Source organism: Phaenicophaeus curvirostris, chromosome 16 (assembly GCF_032191515.1).
Source record: "Phaenicophaeus curvirostris isolate KB17595 chromosome 16, BPBGC_Pcur_1.0, whole genome shotgun sequence".
NCBI lineage: Eukaryota > Metazoa > Chordata > Aves > Cuculiformes > Cuculidae > Phaenicophaeus > Phaenicophaeus curvirostris.
The window spans coordinates 12809792-12831166 of record NC_091407.1 but is presented as its reverse complement, the minus strand read 5'-3'; the positions used below and the strand labels follow the sequence as shown (position 1 = coordinate 12831166).

Sequence of the window (21375 nt, the reverse complement as noted above, 5' to 3'; positions counted from 1 at the left end):
CTACTCTTACGCATGGTGGCAAGGCTGCAGAATATGTTCTCTGTATATTAAGAAAAACAAAAAATAAAAGGACAAAAGAAACTCCTGACCCTTTGTTGTTTACTTATTAATGGGATCTGGGTGATAAATAAGTGATCCAGACCTCAGTTTAAGTAGTATAATGAAAGAAGTAGTAGAGTCTCAGCAATGTGAAGGTGCTAGAATTGCTAGTGCAGTTTGCCATTCTATGATAAATCTAAAATGTGAACCGTTAGGAGTTGCCAGTAAAAATAATATAAAAATTCAACCCCCTTAATTAAATATTAGCTCTAATTAGTACTAAGAGTGAATGCTTTGAATATTAATTAGGGTTTCATGGAACTGCTGTCAATGTTAATAAGAAACAGCGGGGGTCTCAGCAACATCTGCTTTAGTACTCGAGTTAGTATAAAAGCCTTTAGATCAAATGCACCTGGACATTAGCCCTTGTCCCTTTGTTGCCGTTATTGTTCATTTTTAACAGATGCTGCCTCTAATACTGTGTTTAGCATCTGACATGAAGGAATAGCTTAAGGACCAGTAGTAACTAGCTACTGTATTTCAAAGCCAGCATAGAGAAAATGCTTATATGGCAGAAGTTAATTTGCTGTTGTTCATTCTTACCATTTGCTGAAGTCCCTCCTGAAACAGTTGATTAAATAAATTTAAGGTCCCCTGCCTTCCCCACAAGTTTCAAAAATACTTGTTTAACATTTAATAAATGTCTCTGGTGTAATCCAATCATTGCTGGTTTTAATTTATTCTCAGGGTTTTTTTTTAATTAGTGAAAATATTGGGTAAAAGAAATAAGAAAGGGACCTTGCCATTTTAATATAAGAGGCTATAAGTATACATTTACAGGAGTTTTTAACCTCCACTGAAATTTGAACAGGGCGAATTTCAGTGCAGCAATAACCTTGGAAAGATTATAGATATATGCAAATGAAATTCACTGCCTTAACCCTGTGAAGTAGGTAAATGTCACTATTTTCATTGTAAGGGTGGTTGAATGAAGCAATGTAAACTACTTGCTCAAGGCCATACATTAAAGTAGTAGCAAAGATGGGACTAAAATTAGGAAGGGTTTGATTGCTAATTTAAAGTTATAATTTTTTAGGACACACTGAATGTCTTCTAGAAAGGAAAATTTATTTTTGCCTTCTTAGCCTGGCACATGCCAAGGTGCTGTGATTTTGCAAATTCTTTAAAACTCTTAAGTTTAGGAGCAGTTCAGGTCAGAGAGCTGATGTCTGAAATAGTGGCTGGAAATGTCCGTAAGTACAAAGTGCAAAAGAATGTCTTTTATTCATCCAGCCTGTTTTGAAATTAGGAAATCAAGAACCGAAGAGTTCAAATAAGCAAACTCCATATAGTAGTCCTGTGCAGGTGCTAGTGCATGCTTTGGTGGGAGAACGAGAGAGGATTTTTAAAACTAATTGAAGTTTTGCTTAAATATTCATTTTTATATTACTTGATATTGCAAAGGATGTTTTTATTTTATAAATTAGCTTGAGATAGTCTCTGTATTAATGTCCTGTAATGCTGTGACACCTGCAGCATCATGTTTTGGGCATCTTTTATATAAGTTCTGAAAGATTGTTCTATACATTTCAACCCATAGAATTATTACTATTTGATATGAGCAGAGCATTTAGTCAGAATTCTTTAAATTATAAATTAACATGCTTGATTATCCTTTATTATATGAAACATAAACATGGATCCATCTATAAAGATATGAGCCACTTGGTTTTGTAATATGCAACTCAAATACTATTGTCTTCAGATTTAAAGCCTTTAAAGTTCTTAAATCTGTTTATTTTGACAGCTTGCAGTGTAGAATGGGTTTTTTTATGTTAAGATTTTGAACCAATGCATTTTTAGATTCAAATGTTTAATATTTTGTTTGGATGACTTATGTTTGTTGTTATTGCATTTGTGGCTTACAGTTGCTCAATATGTTGTGTCTCAAAGTATTTCTAAACTAGAAATACGAAGCCTTTTTTTGCATAATTAGTTTCAGTATACTGTTAACGGTATGCACCCAAATTTTTCACAGAAAGGGTCATTGGGCACTGGAACAGGCTGCCCAGGGAGGTGGTTGAGTCACCTTCCCTGGAGGGGTTTAAGGGACGGGTGGATGAGGTGCTGAGGGACATGGTTTAGTGTTTGATAGGAATGGTTGGACTTGATGATCCAGTGGGTCCTTTCCAACCTAGCGATTCTATGATTCTAAGTCCTGCTCTGTTTCTAGTCTGCACTTATTGTATTCTGCAACGGTAAGTCAGGATGGATCACAGACCACGGGTCAACTTCATCAGAACTCTGTATTGGCAGCAGCTCTTGGTAGCCTTTGGAGTAAACTGAGCTTTGTCCTTCATTGTCTGAGTTGAGACATTAGTTCAGGTAGATTGCACTGACCTTTCCCAGTTAAAGAATAGTCTACAGTTATCCGTTGAACAGTAGATTTCTTTGTCTAATTATGGTAAAATTTAGTAGGGTTACCGAAATGGATTTAATTCAGATAAGAAATTTTCTCCTCAAGAAAAAGACATTTTGCCTTTTTTAGGCCAGCAGCCTTAGCAGAATATTATCATCACTTTCTGCATTATGTCTGTAGGTTCATCGCTTACTTGATCTCATGACACCTTTCTTCTTCCTTTCTTTCCCTTTGATTTCTACAGGGTAATCAGGAAGCTACAGCACCTCCTGACACAATGGCACAGCCTTATGCCTCAGCCCAATTTGCTCCACCTCAGAATGGTATCCCTGCAGAATACACAGCCCCACATCCTCATCCAGCTCCAGACTATACAGGCCAAACCACTGTTCCAGAGCACACGTTAAACATGTACCCTCCTGCTCAGACACACTCCGAACAGAGTGCAGCTGACACAAATGCACAAACTGTCTCCGGCACAGCCACAGTAAGTCAAGGTTTCAGCTATTTCTAAAGCAGTATGTTTCAAGTTACATGTATATTTATTGGTAACATTATTACTCTACACTTAATAGTTTTGTACTTCATTTGTGTTGGGATTACTCACTGTTGTCAAAGTTTATTGTTTACATTTGATAATACAACTTTGCTGCTTTTGGAGCCTCTTAGTAAGTGTGGGAGCTTTGTAGAATCTGTAGTTTCCTTTTCTACAGCAGTAGGCAAACAAAATGATTAATAACAAGCCCATGAATCATATAATAAAGTTTGACTAAGTCCAATATGGAAAAACATTGCAAAAATGTGTTTGCTGGCATTCATTTAGGAAAAGAAAAATCCAAGCCCAAACCAGACTTATTTTGTTATTTTTAATCACCTCTGTATTTTTGACATTTATGAATTGTTTAATATAGAAGCGTTCGTTGAGTGATACTGTATTTGAAGTTACTTGCGGAACTGTGTGGCTGAGTATTGTGAAGAATGTGTCTGTAACACTGTCTTTTCTGGAAGCCTTGTTTGTGCATCTATTACAGAACTTGTGTGTGGATCTGTGCTCACCAATGGAAATTATCAACTTTCCTTCTGTTCGATTTATGTACAACATTCTGAATTGTCATGAATTATGCAAGAGAGTCCTTGGATGGCCCTACATTGTAATTTAAGTCACAAATTTCACACACTGATAGTTTAGTGCTTCTAGTTTAATTCTAGGTTGAGATCTGGTATATCCAGGGCCAACAGCTGGCAGATTCCAACCATCTGTGTTATATGTGTAGGATCTAGCACACTGCAATTTTTACGTACTCTTGAAACAGCTCTACTAGTTGTCCTCATCCCTGCCACAACCATGCTTTATAGCTCTTCTTACCTCTCCGTCCTCCCTGGCATATATCCAGCCTGGAAAGTTTCATGCATTAGGGCAAGAGGAAAGGGAAAGCATGTTCCTTTAAGTTAATTGTTCTGAAGATTTATGTTTATTGCCATGTTACTAATTTCTTTATAAGGGTATGAACGAAAAAGAGGAGCAATAGTAATAGCAAAAGCACAAAAGTCCTTGTGACTATCATGGAGATGTCCTTGTGAATTAATTGCACAGTTTTGTGGTTTATGCAGTAAAGTGTTTCAGTCCTTTTATTTCTGGCTTGGTAACTTTATTGCCCTGGTTAGCTTTTTTCTCTAGTAGCGTGAGAGTTGAGTGCTGAAGAGCAACCTATGTACTTTTATCTCACAGTATTCTTTGCAGCTCTACAGTGTCCCTTCTTATTAGGTTCTTTGCTAAGTTGAATTCCTGCTTCTTTCCAGCTTTTTAAGTTTTCTTCCATAATAATTTTTGTTGTTGTTGAACCCTTGACATATGTCACTGTCATTGATTTAGAGCAGGAAGCCTAGGGTGGGTAGGTACTCCAGAGGAGATTTGATATTGACAATCCTGTTGTTCTGCCCCTGTCTCATTCTTTTTATATTCTACTCTTTTGCTTCCTCGTTTGACCACTGCTGCACCCTGAACAATCTACTGAGATGCCCAGTTCAGACCTTTTTGTATTTTGAACCTGTTGGTCTGTTTGCCGTCCATTTCTGACGTAAAAGACTGTCAGCACTAAAATCTATAGTAAAAACACCTGTCGATGCGAGTAGGACAGGAGCTCATCCCTCATTGTTTATTGCTTTTAATTTATTGTGTTTCCTCATCCCTTTTTGATTTTTCAGTTTCAAGAAGTGTTAGTCTCTCTATCAGAAAAGTCAGGTATGCATTTTTCCAATGTTTTCCATGGCAAAGGCTAGTGCCAAGAAATAATTTCAATTGTCTGCAACGCCCTTATCTTTTTCAAGTGCTTTATTCAATCCCAGTTCTAGCAAATCCAATTATTCCCTTGAAAGTTTCCTGCTTCTGACATGCTAATAGGCTTTATTGTTATTTGGTTTTGTATCCTTTGCTATCTGCTTTTCTTATTTCCTTTTTGCTTTCCTAATATTCAACTTATATTTTACCTGTCATAAGCTTTCTCCCTGTTGGTTTTACTCAGAGTGAATATCCATTCCCTTCCCACACTTTAATTCCACTAACCTTTTGTATTTGGGGAATATACTGTAGTTATTTGCTCTGTTTATTGCAGATTTTTTTCTTTTTTTTTCTTTCTTTTTTTTTTTTTTTTTGCCTTCCTGTTTCCTTTCTTATAGAGGAATGCACACAACTTTTAAAAGAAGTTCCCATGCTGATTATAAAGAATTAGATTTCCTTACTTTCGAATTTAGGGTATTTTTTGAGAAAGTTAAGTGGGATTTTTTTTGAGTTTTGGGTTGGTTATTTTTTAAAGATATTTTTCCTAAATGGCGATATTATATTGAAAGTTATGGATACTATCCCTCTATGGAGGGCAGTGCATTGAAAATACAAGTTTATCAGAAGCATAGCTCTGTGGTGATCTATGAAGTTCAAAGTAGCTTTGACGTTTAATATATTAGTCACCAGATAGTTTTACAATTTTACACTCAGATATCGTTTGTGAAATTTAATTATGGGTAGCTAGATCTAAAATCTGTTATGCTATGTCTCATTAACATGGCCCTTAATGCACTGTAGTAACGTGGATGGATCACTGGCAGATTTGACATGAATATAGTGCCCTGAGTGTTTTTCTCATTCGTAGCACTGACTTTTTGAGGTCTTCCAGTCTGCTTTGGCATGTAGAGAAAATGGCCTTAAGCTCCACCAGGGGAGATTTAGGCTGGACATTAGGAAAAAATTCTTCACAGAAAGGGTCATTGGGCACTGGCAGAGGCTGCCCAGGGAGGTGGTTGAGTCACCTTCCCTGGAGGTGTTTAAGGCAGGAGTGGACGAGGTGCTAAGGGGCATGGTTTAGTGTTTGATAGGAATGGTTGGACTCGATGATCCCGTGGGTCTCTTCCAACCTGGTTATTCTATGATTCTATGAAAATCCATGCCATTTTTCTTACCTTTCTCTCTCAGTTTAATTCCCAAATTCTTTTCAGAACATTTTCTTGCATGATTTTGCTCAAATTGATTAATAAGCACTTCGAAAATTGCAGTTATGGAGTATGCAACATCCTGATAGTGTTAAGATTTTAGTTTAGTGCATGTTATGTTTTAACTAATTCAAATGTAATTTAATGTGCATTCATTTACTGCTAAGGATGTGGGCTAAGAAGTGCCCTTGTACTTCCGGAAAGTATATTTCCTAGTGACATTTTTTAATCTATTATTCTCATAAAATAGTTAAAAGCAGTATTCTATTAAGGTATGCATTGGGCATAAGAGGTGCTTAGATTGTATGCGTAGGGTTTGTCAACTTTGTATTTTGATGCTATGAAGCAGGAGAAAATGTACAGAATGAGAGGAAAGTAGATGTTTAAAGACAGAGTGATTTAGCTGAAATAATATAAAATCATCTGTAAGTAATAAAAAAGAAAACATCAAAAGTTACTTTGAGTCGTCTCTGAATAATACGGTTTCCATCTTTTTGGATCAATATGTTTGTTTAACTTTAATCAAGGAAGTAGTCCATCTGAGTATGTGCATAATCAATACTCATCCCGTACTGGGTTATTTAAGTGCTGGTGGAGTTTTGGCATTGCATAGCATCAAACATCCTTTTAGTCATTAACAAAAATAGTAAATTGCTTCTTTCAAGAAGGATGGATCGATGATAAGTGTGTTACAAAGTTATGGTAAAAGTAACAAGTCTGATGATTTTGCAGAGTGGTTTTGAATGTTAGGTTGAACATATTTTAAAGTATTTTTAAGTAAGACATTTGATCATTTTATGAAATATGAAATGACCTTTTAACAGTGTAGATATATATATAAATTTATTGTTCATACATACTTGCAAGAGTAAAGTTGTTCAATTTTTATCTGTCATTGTTCATGCACAACTGTTGTTATATCAGTGGGAGACGAGTATGTGAATTCAAAGGACATTAACTGAGCATGTGTAGGAAAGCAGGTAATAGCAAAATAAATGTTGTTTCTCTACTGTTTCCTGTTCTGAGTGTATTGTACTAATAATGGAAGTAAATATCATGGTACGGTAAAAACTGCATTTGTAATATTGCTCTGTGTTTTATGTATGTGTGTTTCTAAAATATCTTCTACTCTAAATTTATTCTGCTTTCACAGTAGTGAAAACTTGAGGTCATTGTGCAGTCTTTCTGTCTTGGACTGTGACTTCACCCGATTTCACGAGCTGAAAAGTCTTGATAAGTTGTGCTTGGACAGGAGTCCTCAAGGGAAAATGCAGTTTAACTTTTAAATGGAAGAGTGTTGGTGCAGAATGCTTTCTGTCAAAGGTGGTTCCGAATCAATACCCGGCATGGCATTTGGGGATGCTGTGCTGCTCAAATCCTGTAGAAGACATGTAGTGCAAAGGTGGGGGTTGTCTGTGATCAGGGAAGATTATGAGGTATTCCTTGCATAACTCCTCTGTTAAGACAGAGGTTACTTGGTTACTACCAGAATTCTTCCTGTGGCATCGACTGATCTTGATACCATTCTGTGTGAATATAATTGATATATTAGATACTAGATGTCTGTTGTTACAGTTGCCTTGCTTTACCTTGAAATTTTACATATTTTTTGAGATCTGATGGTTTCTAAGTTTGATAGTTTCTTTTTGTGGTGTTGTGTCCAGGTTTGTACATTCCGTAGTCATGTTGCATCAGGCTAGTTTTTCATCTAGGGATTTGGGAAGGCTAAGTGCTACTCTGGATTGAAACATTATTCACCATGTTGAACTTGAGAAGTTCAGGGAAAAATATACAACCTTTGTTTTGGCGGGGGTAGGGGGGTAGAGGTTGTGTGTTGGTTTGGGTTTGGGCTTTTTGTTTTTTCGTTTTGGGTTTTTTTTCCTACCAGCTTCTCTGTTGCACTTTTTAATTTGGGTAAGAAAACTGATAGTAGTAAAAGCGTTTTTAGTGAAGTGCTTTAGTGCAGCATCTAAGCCTGCAGATGGGCTCTCTGCAGCATATTTCTATTTGTTTATTAACTCTTTTTCCTGCTCTGTTCTTTATGTAAATCATTGGTGTGGGTGATTTTTTTTTCCCCTTTTCTTTACTTTTTGTTTGGTTGGTTTTTTTCCTAGCACTTAGTTCTTGTCTTCCTTCTCTCCTATTTCATTCCGGACCTGTCCATCTCCTGGGAGTATGGGATTCATCAGCAGTTGCAAGTAATTCTATTCCATACTAAAGAGTGGCCTGTATCCTAGAGGTTTGGTTTAGAGGTGTCCATCAGTTGTTCTTGCAGCAGTGTGTCATTGAAGTAGAGATATTTAAAATAAAGTTGTCTGTAATTTGCTGATGCATCATGTAAACTGTGGTTGTGCTTGCTGGTGTTGAGGTCGACTTCCTTGAAATCCAACATTTCAAGTGTGGGATGCTTTTCAGTTCTGCTGAGCTCAGCTGGTATTATCCTTGTCTCTGAATATTCTGCTTTTGCCTAGTAGGTTTTTGTAATGCACATGGAACTTGGATCCTGGAACTGCCTCTTGTGACTTGGAAATAAAAAGTGATTGGCTTGCCTCTGAGTGTAGTTCTGTCTGGAAAGCATGCAGAGCAGGATCACACTGCGGATAACCATGTCAATCATTTCTCTGAATAGTGGCACTCGGAGGACTGTGCTCCCCCTGCGGAGAGGCTGAGAACTTTACACCGTGAAGTGACTGTCTTGCAAGTCAGATTTCCCCATGGATATTTTTTTATTCCCAAATGCTATCAATGACCTAGTTCTTATTGTATTTCAATCCCATATTTTTGTCTATAGATGTTTGCCACCAGTATGCTAGATAGTTGATAATACTTTGACAATTGGTACAGCAGTGTCTATTCAATCATCTCAATCACACCCTGCTGGTGTTGGCTATTGTATCAGCATGGTATGCTATTTCAGTTATACTACCTATTATATTTGCTCCCATCTGCTGCTTGAAGTAAATATTTGAAGGAGCTTGACTCAAGACCCCAAATGCCTCGGAGCTGCAGAAGCAAACAACCTGGTCCAGCTCCTGCTCTGTAGTGAACAGATCAAAGCTGACATCCCAAGTAGATAACATAATGCTGTGCTAGTTTGGTGGGTACAGTAATGACCTGTGATCGTAGACATTATTACTTCTAAAAGGCTTCCTTTTTGACAGCCCTGCGTACGAACTTTGTAACTATGCCCCGTGTACGTTTTTTGCTTATGCTGAGGAATAGCAGGAACATGTTGTTCGCTTCACCGGCTGTGTCAGTGCATGCTTTAAATTAAGTTCTTCTATAGGATACACAGAACCTTAAACCGTTTTTTACAAGGCCATTTATAAAGTGCCTGTCTGTATACCTATTTGTTTGCTTGGTTTGAACATAACCACCGTTTCTTCCTGTGTTGCTGAGTTAACTTCGGCTTCGCACCCAGAAGGTGCTTGTCATTCTGTGAGTGGGTAGCTGGTATGAAGAGAGCAGGTGTTACACCATGTTGTGGCCAGATAATAGTGCCACTGCACACATATCGGCATGTCTTGTGTTCTTCTGAAGTTTCAGTAACTTATCCTTGTGATTTATATATCACTACAACTTCTTTTTACTTTGGTTCTCACAGTGAGGAGGGATTTAAAATGTCATATTGAAACAAGACACAAAAAATATTATTCTGGGTTTTTTTTAGATACTATGATTTTAGCTTCGTCTCATGATTTTTGAGTGCTTGAAATTGGTGAAATAGTAAAGCCGAAGCAACCCTGCCCCCCCAAAAAAAAGAAACCAAACCAAAACAAGAAACCACCCAGAGATAAAGAGAACAATTATCCTCTGTAGTCTCTAGTCATGTTTACTCAGATAAATTAGCTAAACCCCACTGAATACCTATCTGAATGTTCATTGTGGGGCAGACTAACTGTACTTATCACTTGAGCAGGTAATTCCAGCTAACTGTAAGACAAATTTAATGCCCAGAATATTGCAGAGGTCTTTTTCCAATCACATTGTCAACCAGCAATATGGTTGTTTAGCAAAAAAAAAAAAAAGCATTAGCAATTAATTTCTGATCTCCCAGGTTTAATTGACCAATTAAACAATTCTAGATTTCCTTCCTGCTTGGCCCTGAAAGAGTTAATGATATTGGGAGTTTTGAGTTTTCTTGTACTTTGTATTGTCTCTTGGGCTCTTTGCTTCTCCAGACCAATTATTTTACATGTTTCATTATTGACTTTTTCTTCTCTTTATGCAGTCTAAGTAACTGTGGCTTCCAAATGCTTTGGCTGTGCTCTAGATACTGATGTATTCAGAAAAACATTTGTTGCACTTCTGCTGAATACACTGAGCATAAATTTCAAAGAGGATCTTGGTATGATGAAATAGCTAATTACAATTTACTTTGTATTTGACCTTCTGCATCTTTGCTTCACATTATAACGTGGTAATTAAAATTGATCCTTATGGGGGGATTTTTTTTGTGAAAATTAGCTCTCATTTTCATTAAATAAAAGAGTAACTCTGCTAGATTAGGTAAGACTAATGATGTTTTCCATTCTCTTGTAATTGGCGCACAAATGATAGCTAATGATTTGCAACTTTATCAGAACTTCTAGATTCCTCCCTGCACCAACTCTTCATAATTGCAATATAAACTTGTATGTTGCTGTAGTACTTTGTGCAGTGGCACAGGGAGAATATGTTTGTAACTTCTTGGTTAACCAGCAGCATCATAAGGTCCTTACTTGCAAGAAACTGTTTCTCCACTAGAGTGACCAGAATGGTCATGTAACAGAGACAGATGGAAAAAAAAAACAGGTTTGTAGTTATAAACGATGAAGATCATACAGATTGACTTCACCTCTTCTTCCTTAAATCCTAAATCTTAATTTCTATTACTATGACAGTCTTTCCCCAGGGCTACGTAAGAGCTAAACTTACTCTCCTGTGTTGACTACACGTGGGTCTCTGTTAAGGATGTCTTAGCAGCTTATTTCCCACAATCTAACCTTGAAAATATTTTTTTCAGATCCTGTTTATACTCTCAAGTTTCCATCTCTCTCTCACACACCTATCTCCTTAGCTTTCCCGCACACCCACCTACATCCCACAGAATTACTTTAATTACATGTTTCCCATATGAGGGCTTACTATACCACTTTTCCCTGCTTGATTTGTTCCCTTTCTAGGGTCAGTATGAAAGAGTGACTTGATTCAAACATTTTAGCTTTGCTGTCCATCAATATTAGAAAGGCAATAGCAAGGCATGTTGATCTGTCTTGGCTTAGATGCAAGCAGTTGAATCCATCCGCAAGTTTGAAGCAGCTTTATGGTCTGTTAGTAACGTGACAGGGTGAAATGCGCATCGCAGACAGAAGCAGACAGAGGACAATTTTCTTAACTTAGATATACACTCAGGAACAGGTTAGAAGTTCTTCCTTTCAAACTTTACTGGAAAAGCAGTTAGGCTGAGCTAATAGTCTAGCATGCACTTCGTGCTGTATTCGGTTTTTCTCAGATACACAGAAAGATTGAGCTGGTCATTTTAAGTTGCACAGATCTAGACATTGGCCAGTAATTTATTTATTTTTTTTTTTACAAATAGTTAGAAACTCCAGATGAAAGGATAAGTAAGAGAATAATCTGGCTTTATTCTGTCTTGAATTAATCCTACATATGTATGGCAATTTCTTTGCAAAAGGTGTGACATGGAATCATCAATCTACATATCAAAATACTTGCTGTAATTTGAGGAACTGCAGAACAGCGGTGTTTGTTCTGTCCTGGTTCTCCTGGAATATAAGAATGCAGCTGGAAGGTCCATTCAGGCCATTTATCTCGAGGAGATGGACCTTGATTATGAAAGCATATATACTTCTGTACTGTAAACTGCAGGTACTTTATGCTTAAAACTATTAATATGAACACAAGGTAGCTAACTGCCTTAGGTAATCTGAACTTCTTGGTATCTAATTTGCTGATTTTAATACGTATTTCATTCCTTAAAGAAAGCTCTTATTGTTCTTGTTACTGTGCTTTTATGATTTATGTTAAAATCAGAATGTTTTAAAATATTTATAACATCAACAAATGAGAAGAATAATGCACTAATAATGCACATGCACTAAACAGTATCTTTATTTTAAAAATCCTGGTACGCTTAAAACTAAATTTACTCCTGCTGTCATAGGTTTTGTCCCAGTTAAGGCAATTTATAATATACAGGTGGATCTTGTAGATAGATGCTATTTAAAGTAATGTACACAATTAATAATTTATTAAAATATGGATTTGCAGTTGAATACCAAAACATTTCATGCAGTTTACCGCAGCAAAAGCAAAGGCCTTGTTCCATTTCTCTCTGTGTGAAACCTACTTAGTTGCTCTATATAAACTTGAAGTACCTTCATGTTGGTATCTCAACAGTAGTTAACTTCAGAAAAGGTAGTGGCAGCTGATTAAAATATAACTTGTTCTTTTTAGAGGTTTTTTTTGAGCTATGTGCTTTGCACTTTTTACTTCTATGATTGAAGATGAACATTTAGTTACTTTGTTGACACTGCAGAGGTAGAGGGTAAGTCTTTCCTAATAATACTGAGAGGGTTAGTCTTTTCTAATATACTGAGAGGGTTTTATATACATATATAAAATAATTGCTAATTTAAAAAAAAATTGTGTAAATGCAAAAACCTGCCTCTCCTTTTCCTTGCTTCTTGCCTGCCTTTAATCTTTGTGTGCATTTCACTTGTTTTGTCTTACTTTTCATCTTTACAACACTTCATTCCGTTTTGGTTTTCTTTTTATGCTATTTTTCAATATGCCTGCTTTGTCTCTACTTCTTCTTTCCAGTTTTTGCTCATTCCGAGATTATCTAGTAGTCTACTTCCATTTCTTACCCCCTCTGCCCCACAAAAGAAGTTACAAAGCCAGCTACTGTTGATTTTAATGTGGCTTGGAAACAATATGTAGCCTTCCAAAGAGTACATATGGTTGATGTGAAGAACATACATGAATTCTCTGACATCTTGCTAGTTCTAGGTGCTTTTTCAGATGATATCCTAGACGGTTATATCATAGCATCAGGATATCATGCTGCCTTTTTCGTTTGGAAAATCTTCTCAAGGGCTTTCTAAAGAGATCTCTCAAGCCATCTGCTACTCTTGCTTATAGAGGCTTTCTGCATTTGCTCTTCCAGTGGAGACCTCTTTAAGTCTCACTCATTAAAACATTTGCCAGTGCCATTGATCTTCTCTTCCCTTTCTTGGAACTGCTTCTGAACTACAGTCAGAGTCTTACTCCAGTATACAAATTTTTAGATGCCTGTTTAAAATGCATCTCCGCATCGTAGGAGAATGTGTAGTACTCTTCAGGTCCTTCACAGCTGCAGCAGTCGGTTCTGTAAAAATGCTTGTGAGGAGGAGGGGATTCAAAAGCGTCTGTGTGGCAGCTTCTCATCACCCTCTGCCACGAGATCTAATAGCACCTCTAAGTGCAGTAGGCAAAGAACATGAAACTCTCTATCCATGGAATAGAGGACTTCAAAGGTTGTTTGCTGCTGTCGATGGCTCTGTCTTTATATATTGACTGATTGCAGATTCTATCTTGAAACTGCCACTGCTTCCCAGCTTCCTTACACCTTGAAAAATAAGAATGGAGTATTTCTCTTACTGTGCTTTTTTGCTTTGGATTATAATAAAATACTTCTATTGTCTGATTTATAAAATAATAAAAAAGCAGCAGAATGCCTTCTGATTCAATCAAAAGAGAAGAGGAAGGCATGATTACAATTAGCAAGTCTTTTCTGTACCTGTCTTCTTTTGTTGCTGTTATATAAAGTGCATCAAAAGATGTCAACTATTTAATTTACAGAATCACAGAATCACAGAATAACCAGGTTGGAAGAGACCCACCGGATCACCGAGTCCAACCGTTCAAATTTAATAAGGATTCACATAAGTTCCATCTGTTCTAGAATACTATCTAAATATTTTATTTGAAAACAATATGTATACCAACACTGCAACATACTGCAGGCATGATCAACCAGCTACTCAGAAAGATCTAAGTCTGTCTGTGCTAATTAGCGTTTGCAGATGAAGCTTCTGTAGCGGTAGCTTCTGTTCATAAAAGATCTTGTGGGTTATAAGCACATAATGTGTGAAGTAAGAGATGCGTGCAGAAGTGAATGGAAAATCTGTAAATTCAGTGTTTTCAAATTAAAATAGTGCTGGGATACCTAATCTTGCTTTTAATAGTGTCATGTAATATATTTTGTAATATGTTCATATTAAAAAATAGTTCTCATTGCTGTTCTGATTTTAAGAGATTTATTGCCAAAAATATAGTTATTAAATGTCAATTTATTTAAAATATTTGAAAGAATTAATCTTAACATGAAGTGATATTAAAAAGAAATTATGTGGTTTTTCACCTTCATAAAAGAAAATGTGATAGTTTAGACTAAAGAAATTTAACTTGCGCATTTTCTTGCAAATGTAGCAATTCTGTTGCCTGTTTGCTCAGTGTCCTTATTCTTTTGGGTTTTGGGGCATAGAAATACTTGGGTTGTGCTGAGGAATATGGTTTCTTGTGGACGCATTCCCTCCCCTTCGTTTCCTTTCTTACATAGTTGTTAAGTACAGTGTTTACCAAATTTAATGAAACAGATGCTGAGTTTCACCTCTGAATATTTGTGTTTCCTTGTTCACATACAGGAATTCTACCTCTTTTTTCTTTAAAGAAAACCTAGCAGGGAAAAGTGTTGCTGAAGTACTGTGTACCACAGTGCAGATTTACTGAGATATAGTATCACCCACTTGCTCAGGGGTGTCAATATTTATGCACTAGAAATGATTCAATGCCTACCTTACAAACATGTTTACTACTCCAATGTTTAGCTTTTTCACATTTGTAATTCAGAAATAAATTCTAAAACTCCAGGAATTTAAGCAAACTTCCTAAAATTCCCACTTAATTATAATGTACTTGAAGCTCATAAATTTAAGGGACTTCTATAAAAAAAGTTTTACAACTGACTTAAAAATCTACCTTCTTATCTGATTTTAAATTCTCTTTTATGTCCTTTACTTTTTAATGTAGTCTTTTTTTTTTCCCCCCTCAAATACATTGTCAAAGCTAGAATGCATTCTGTACTGAAAAGACAAAAAAGTGACGTATATATATAAACAATATAACTCTGTTATTTCTCCTGCTCCATGTTAGGACAGTCAGACAAAGTATGGTTTTAAACTCAGAGAAGTCTTGCAGGCACCTACACATTAAGACATCAAGGTTGTGCTGAAATGTCAGTACCTGCTGGTATGCACCAAGATACCTAATACTCTTAGTACTCTTAGGGGTGTTTAAAAATTTGTTTTGAAGGTAATCTTCAGCATATACTTGTAATCATAAAGCTGTGAAACACTGCAGTCTCCACGCACTGTAACGTTGCTGAAGGTAACATACAGCTATCTGAGACTGGCAGCATATGTACTTGCAAAATAGCTCACGCATGCAATAAAAACACTTTCACACCAGCATAAAATGTTGTTATTGGCTTCTCTCTGTCTCCAGCAAGTGTTTCCAATTTTACTATTTTCTTCTTCTCATTTTTGAGCTAGGTTCCCTCTTTTCTTTTTTTCCTGGGTTGAAAGTGTTGTAGATCCTTTCCTTTTATCTCTCTGCTCTCTCTCAAAAGAAACTTGCAGCCGTTTCCCTTGTAACTGCTCTTTTTGCATGTATAGCAAGTCAATTTTCCAGAGATTCTAATGTGCTATATAGACAAAACACGTTTGATCAAAGGTACTAGTGTCTGAATTACTGATTCTGTTCTGCGCTTTCTAATGGCAAGAGCCAAGATTTTTCTCATTTTATTAGCATTGTTACAGTAAGAGAAACTTCTGTTTTCAACACAGGTGAGCGGTTTCTGTTTTTAGTTGGATTTGCGTGTTGTTGGGTTTTTTTTCAAATACATACTTTCAGGACAGCAAATTTACTATCTCAGGCTCCCATGTGTCCACCTTAACTAGAGTGCAGCTGATTTTTCTGCCTGGAATTTTCATCCAGATGCAGTTTGAGGACTTTAGATAGGTCTGGTGTTTTTCAAAGTTAAGCTTCACAAGTTAAAGCTTTTCAAAGTTAAGGTTCTGTGCTCACTGTGTGCTAGGTGATATAGATGGTATTAGTCATCCTGACTATGCAAGTATAGTAGATCTAGTCTATAGTAAAAATAAGTACTTTTGTATGTCATGTTTCTGACTGAAAAATGTAGTGGCCCTGCTTGTCACCTATTCCCTGGCCATCTGCTGTATAAAATTGTTTTCTACTATCATCAGCAGTTTAATGTATCTACAGACAATCTTTTCAGGTAGCAAACTGAATCTAGTCTTAGTGTCTCCTGTGTCCTTAGCCTAATGCATTGGCTCAAACTTGAGTAGCTTTCTAGTTAATTGAAATATTGATTTGAAATGCTGATTTGCAATATTTCAGACACTGATCATTTAGACCTGCTAAGCTTAGAACCAGCTAGCTAGCATAATTTAAAAGCCTGGTATTTTTTATTGTGATTGAAATTACTGTCTCCAATGTTTTTAAGCCTTTTGCCTTTTGTGGAAAGGAAGGGGAGGGCTCATATTCATGAACAGTCAAGCTTTGTATTTCCATCCATCCATCCATCCATCCATCCATCCATCCATCCATCCATCCATCCATCCCTGTATCTATTTTCTTTCATGAAGAATACTACTTTGTCTTTATTAATAAAAGGAGACTTGAAGGTATAGCATAGTCATTCCACAGGTATCAGAGTAATCGTTTGAGTTTACACTAGGCCTGAATCTGTTTTGCAATTTATGGTTTAATGAGTACTACAAGCATACTCCATTCTCTTCTGGAAAGCTGTGTGCCCTTAGGTGCATATTCTTGTGGCTGGGGCTGAAAAGTGGGGAGCAAGGCTGGCTGGTGGTATGTTTGTTGAAATGTGTTGCCCCTGCAACAAACCTCACACAAGGAATTGTTCTTGATCATACTTTGCAGGTGAAGAAAAGGGAATTAACTAGGAAATCCCTAAGGTTCAGTTTAAAGTCCTAATCCTTTGGGGATGCTCTATAACACCTTGCCCTACTGATCAAGTGAAGCAATCAAATGTGGTATTTGTTCAGCAGTTCTCAGTAAGAGTAGCTATTTCGTGCCAAATATTGTTTACGTTATTTACAGGCGGGCTCTTCAGTGAATTGAATAGTGGTCAGATGATAAATTTGAGTTACATTTCCTAAAATACCTTTGTATATTAACCTTCTGATAAGGCTTGTGAAAATAATATCCTAGTGCATGTTTAGGCTGATTTTATCACTAAGAGAAAGAGATTTGTGGGCTATGAGGGCCTGAAGGGTTGAGTTTTTTTCCTTTGTTTGCTTCAGTCTTATCTCTGTAGTCACGAATTCACTGTCCACTCTCCTGTGTAGTAAAGGCTGAATGGGAAATACACAAAATATCTGAGGTTGATGTTAATGCTGCAGGAATATAAAATTGGGGGTTCAGTGTTGCACTATGCGAGCTTGTTGGTGCTGATGAATTACCTTGTCACAGAGATGTAACCAATGTTGTGAAATCTTACTGTGGTTTTTTTCCTCATAGAGATGTCACAGTGACTGAAGGAGGATGTATGACATGCTGTGTTACTGCCTTAGGACCAGAATGTGTTGTCTGCTTTGGTGCAGCTGAGGGACTAAGGGGTTTATATTACTAGCAGCTTGTCAGGGCACCAGGCAATCTATTGCCTGCTCTAATCTGATTGTAAATGCAAGGCAACCTTTCTTTATTTTCTCTAAAATTTCTGACATTTTACCAGGTGATGATTCCTTATGAGAAGGAAGTAGAATTGCGTTTCCTACAACGCTTATGGAGTAGCAGAAAACAATTTGAGATAGAGAGCTTACAAGCTTGTGACCTCAATTGATAAAGGTATTTAGATTTGGGAGCGGACTACAAGATTGGGCTATTTCTGAATGTGATGCTGCTGCTTTAATCAAGTGTGATTATTTCTTTCTTGTTGACTTTAGAGGATGATCCCCTCCAAGCGTCTCATAAAAAGATAGATTTCATCCTTGTGACCGTTTTGTGAGATTTTGTTGAATTACAATTATTGGTTTTTCCACCTTTGCAGAGGAATAACTAGGGTACAAGTAGTTTAAATAACCTGCCAGAGGCAAATCTGCAGCAAAATAGATTGCAGCAGCTGGCTGTCCTGAGCCAAAGTGTCTAGACTGAGAGATAGCCTTTTCCCCATAACAACAGAATGCTATTGGTGAATTTCATTTTGAACTGGTTTGTGCTTTTGGAGCACTGAGCTTTGAAGAGATCACAGACTGAGCTGGAGTGGTGTGAACGCTGTTTCAGGTGTATGAATAAGAAAAAATGTTAATAAGATACTGTTACTTAAGAAATATGTATGAGCAAAACAAACTAACTTTCAGATATAAAGCTTACATCTCTTTGTCCACCTGCACCCATTCCTGTGATATGTGATGAGCCAGAGGGTCACTGTGTGTGCAAGAAGTATGTGATCCTTTAGCTTGGCTTAGTTTCCAGCTCTCTTCCACGGAGGAATGGGATTGAGAAGCTAAAGATGGGGCACAGATTGATACAGGGAACGTTAGTGCGGCCAGGATCATGGCAATGGTCAGGTGACAAGGGTCTAAAGCTCCCTGTAGTGTGCTAAATATTAAGGTGCTCTGCTATCTTATTTAGCTTTACAAATACAGGGAGCTGTAGTTGTCAGAAGGGACGGAGGGTGAAGACTGGCCTTTGACTTATGGTGGTGTTGCATTTAGAACCTACTCTGCATAGTCTTGAGGAAGCTGCAAGAAGGGTGGCAGGAGGTCACAGTATTGACAAAGAGTGTGGCTGGGATGTGGGTTGACTGGCAGCATCTTGTTGGAGGAGAGCACTACAGAGAGCCAAGCGCTTCAGCTGCTCCTTAATCCATTCCATCTGTAACAAAGTTATTTGCGTTTGGGTTTTTTTCTGTGATAAATGCAGCAGGCAAGGCCAATAGTAATCTATATCTCAGCGTGATTAACAGCAAGCAGAAATCTCTCCGAGGCTGAGACTGAATTCTTGTTCTTTTAACCATTGTTCCACACATAAGTGTATAGAAGATGGTAACAGAGCAGAGATACCCCTTTTCCCGTTGGTATTTTTTGTCCTTTTTTCTTTCTTTTGCCACCTCTCAGGTGCCTGTGTATAGGAGGACAATGCCTTACCCTGCCACACACTCCCAGCAGAGAGCAGAGATGACAGGTTTAGACAGGCATTGTTTCTCTTGGAGACACGTTCAGCGTATGCAATGGTGTTTTAGCCATAAATTTTATGGGAGTGTTTGTAAGCTTGCAATTTTACCTTCCTCATGGTAGGTTTCAGTACCTCACATTTCATACTGATTTGCCAGGAAAAATATTTGTAAGCAACGCTTTATTTGTGCAATATTTGTACCATACATTCATCAATTGCAGTTTTTTTCTCCAATGTGGCTGCACATATGGCATGGGGATATTTAACACAGCATACACGCTGCCCGAATTGCTGTATTTTATGGACAGGTTTTCTTTGTTAAATATAAAGCCTGATATGTACTTGGAGAATCTATGACTTCAGAATTGCAATGATTATTGTACCAGGAGTACTTCGATGTATTATTTTCCTGTGATACACTGTGGACTATTGCAAAAAGCATAACAAATTTATTTGCTCTTTCTAAAAAATTCTTACTTTATTTTAGAATAAAATTTGCATGAGAGAGTTTTCTTCACATTGGCATGAAAGACCATATTTGAGGCATTTGGAAACTTTGTTTCTAGTCATTTTCATGGATAATGGCGAAATAGTTTTACTTTGCATTTATGTTCGTGTTAAAAATATGGACAGTATACAAAAGTGATTTTAAATTCAGGCAAAAAGAAATTATAAATGTTCCTAAACAATGATAGCTAAAATACAGTGCTGCATATGAGCTTTCAGTTTGATAAATACTTACTTATGAGGTCATAAATACTTGAGGTACAAAAGGTTAATGTAGTGTGAAAGGCTGTAAAACACAGCGAGCAACCTGCTAGATCATAATGATGCATTAGAACCTTTCAGTAGGAATGCTAGTGGTTATAAAATCTTGGGGTTGAATTTATTCTGTAATACAAGAATGTAAAGCCAGAGTATCTTCACTGTGTAGTTGTACTTATCGTTTTATATTTATTTCTCTGTTTTAGAAAAAGGCTCTCATCTTCTAAGTGCCCACTGACTGCAAATGATAAAAAACTCTTTTTGACTAATATAATTTCTGAAGAGCATGTATTGTAAGTGTAGTCTGTGTACTCAATGTAGGTAATAAAATAAAGTAATACTTGGTGATTTTTTTGCCTTCTATGTATTAATAAGTTTCCGTGAGATAAAGTAAGCAATAATGCATAAAGGAAACAGAAGTGGTATAAATTCTTTAAAGCAGTAATGCAATTTACCTCTGCGGAGAAAGAAATACAGTGCTAAATTCATGAAGTGAGCATTTACCGAATGATAAAATTGACTTTATCATCATAAACTATAGTATTTCTCAGTCTTAGAAGTCTTTGCGGTTTATAGTTGTCTCCCAATATGCTGATGCAGCTAATAGTTCTCATTTAATATCTACCTCTGTGAAGTGTTAATTGTCTTGGTTTGGTCATCATTGCTTTTTACTGAAGCAAATTACTTCCTCTTACTCCTGTATCACAGCTTAAGACAGATTAGGATAATTTTACTGTAATTAATCTTTTAAGTTAGTTTCACTCTTTTCAGTGAAGTGCTATGTCTTGGCCAGGCTAAATTGAAGCAGTTAAAAGTTTTTCATATTTGATTCCAGATTTTATTATTTGCAGACTGTTGATACTTGCCTTCAGCCTTCTGTGCTCATTGGTTCACTTTCAATTTATACTCTCAATGAAGCACAATGTATCTGGAGGATATTCGATAGTTTTGAAGAATTAAACAAGAGAAATGTCTATGAGAAAATAGTTGATAAACATAGATCCGTCTCCTAATGCAGAAGCCTAATCATTCTTTTTCGTTATTATTTTTAGATGTTGAAAATCAACACATTCTGTTCTTATGAAGATACAGTTTAAAAGCTGATAGCATTTGGATTGTGCAAATATATCTTTAGTAAATCTCTGTAGATTTTTTTTTTTTTAGTTTAAGGCCATATTTAAATTTGCAGCAGTTTTGGCTCTGACAGAATTAGCACAGAATACCTGTGAGAGAACAGCAAGTGAAATACGCGTCTTGTAAATGCCTCTGTTAAGTGTCTGAAAAGTAATGTGTTTCTTAATAAATTTTGAGATTATTTATTTTATTTTGGGACAATTGGTCGAGCTGGAAATCCAAGTAACAAAACCCTGGTAGGCCTGTATGTCAAGTTACAGATATAAGAC

The 21375-nt window shown here is 36.7% G+C and overlaps 1 protein-coding gene across 37 annotated transcripts in view; it reads left to right on the top strand.

The window, feature by feature from the left end:
• Nucleotides 1–21375, top strand: part of RBFOX1 (RNA binding fox-1 homolog 1) — an 862353-nt gene that overhangs the window by 730229 nt on the left and 110749 nt on the right. For all 37 annotated transcript variants that reach the window (XM_069870196.1, XM_069870205.1, XM_069870213.1 and 34 more), the window contains one exon: nt 2703–2945. In XM_069870196.1, the coding sequence (XP_069726297.1) occupies nt 2703–2945 (243 nt within the window). The remainder of the gene's footprint in view (nt 1–2702; nt 2946–21375) is intronic.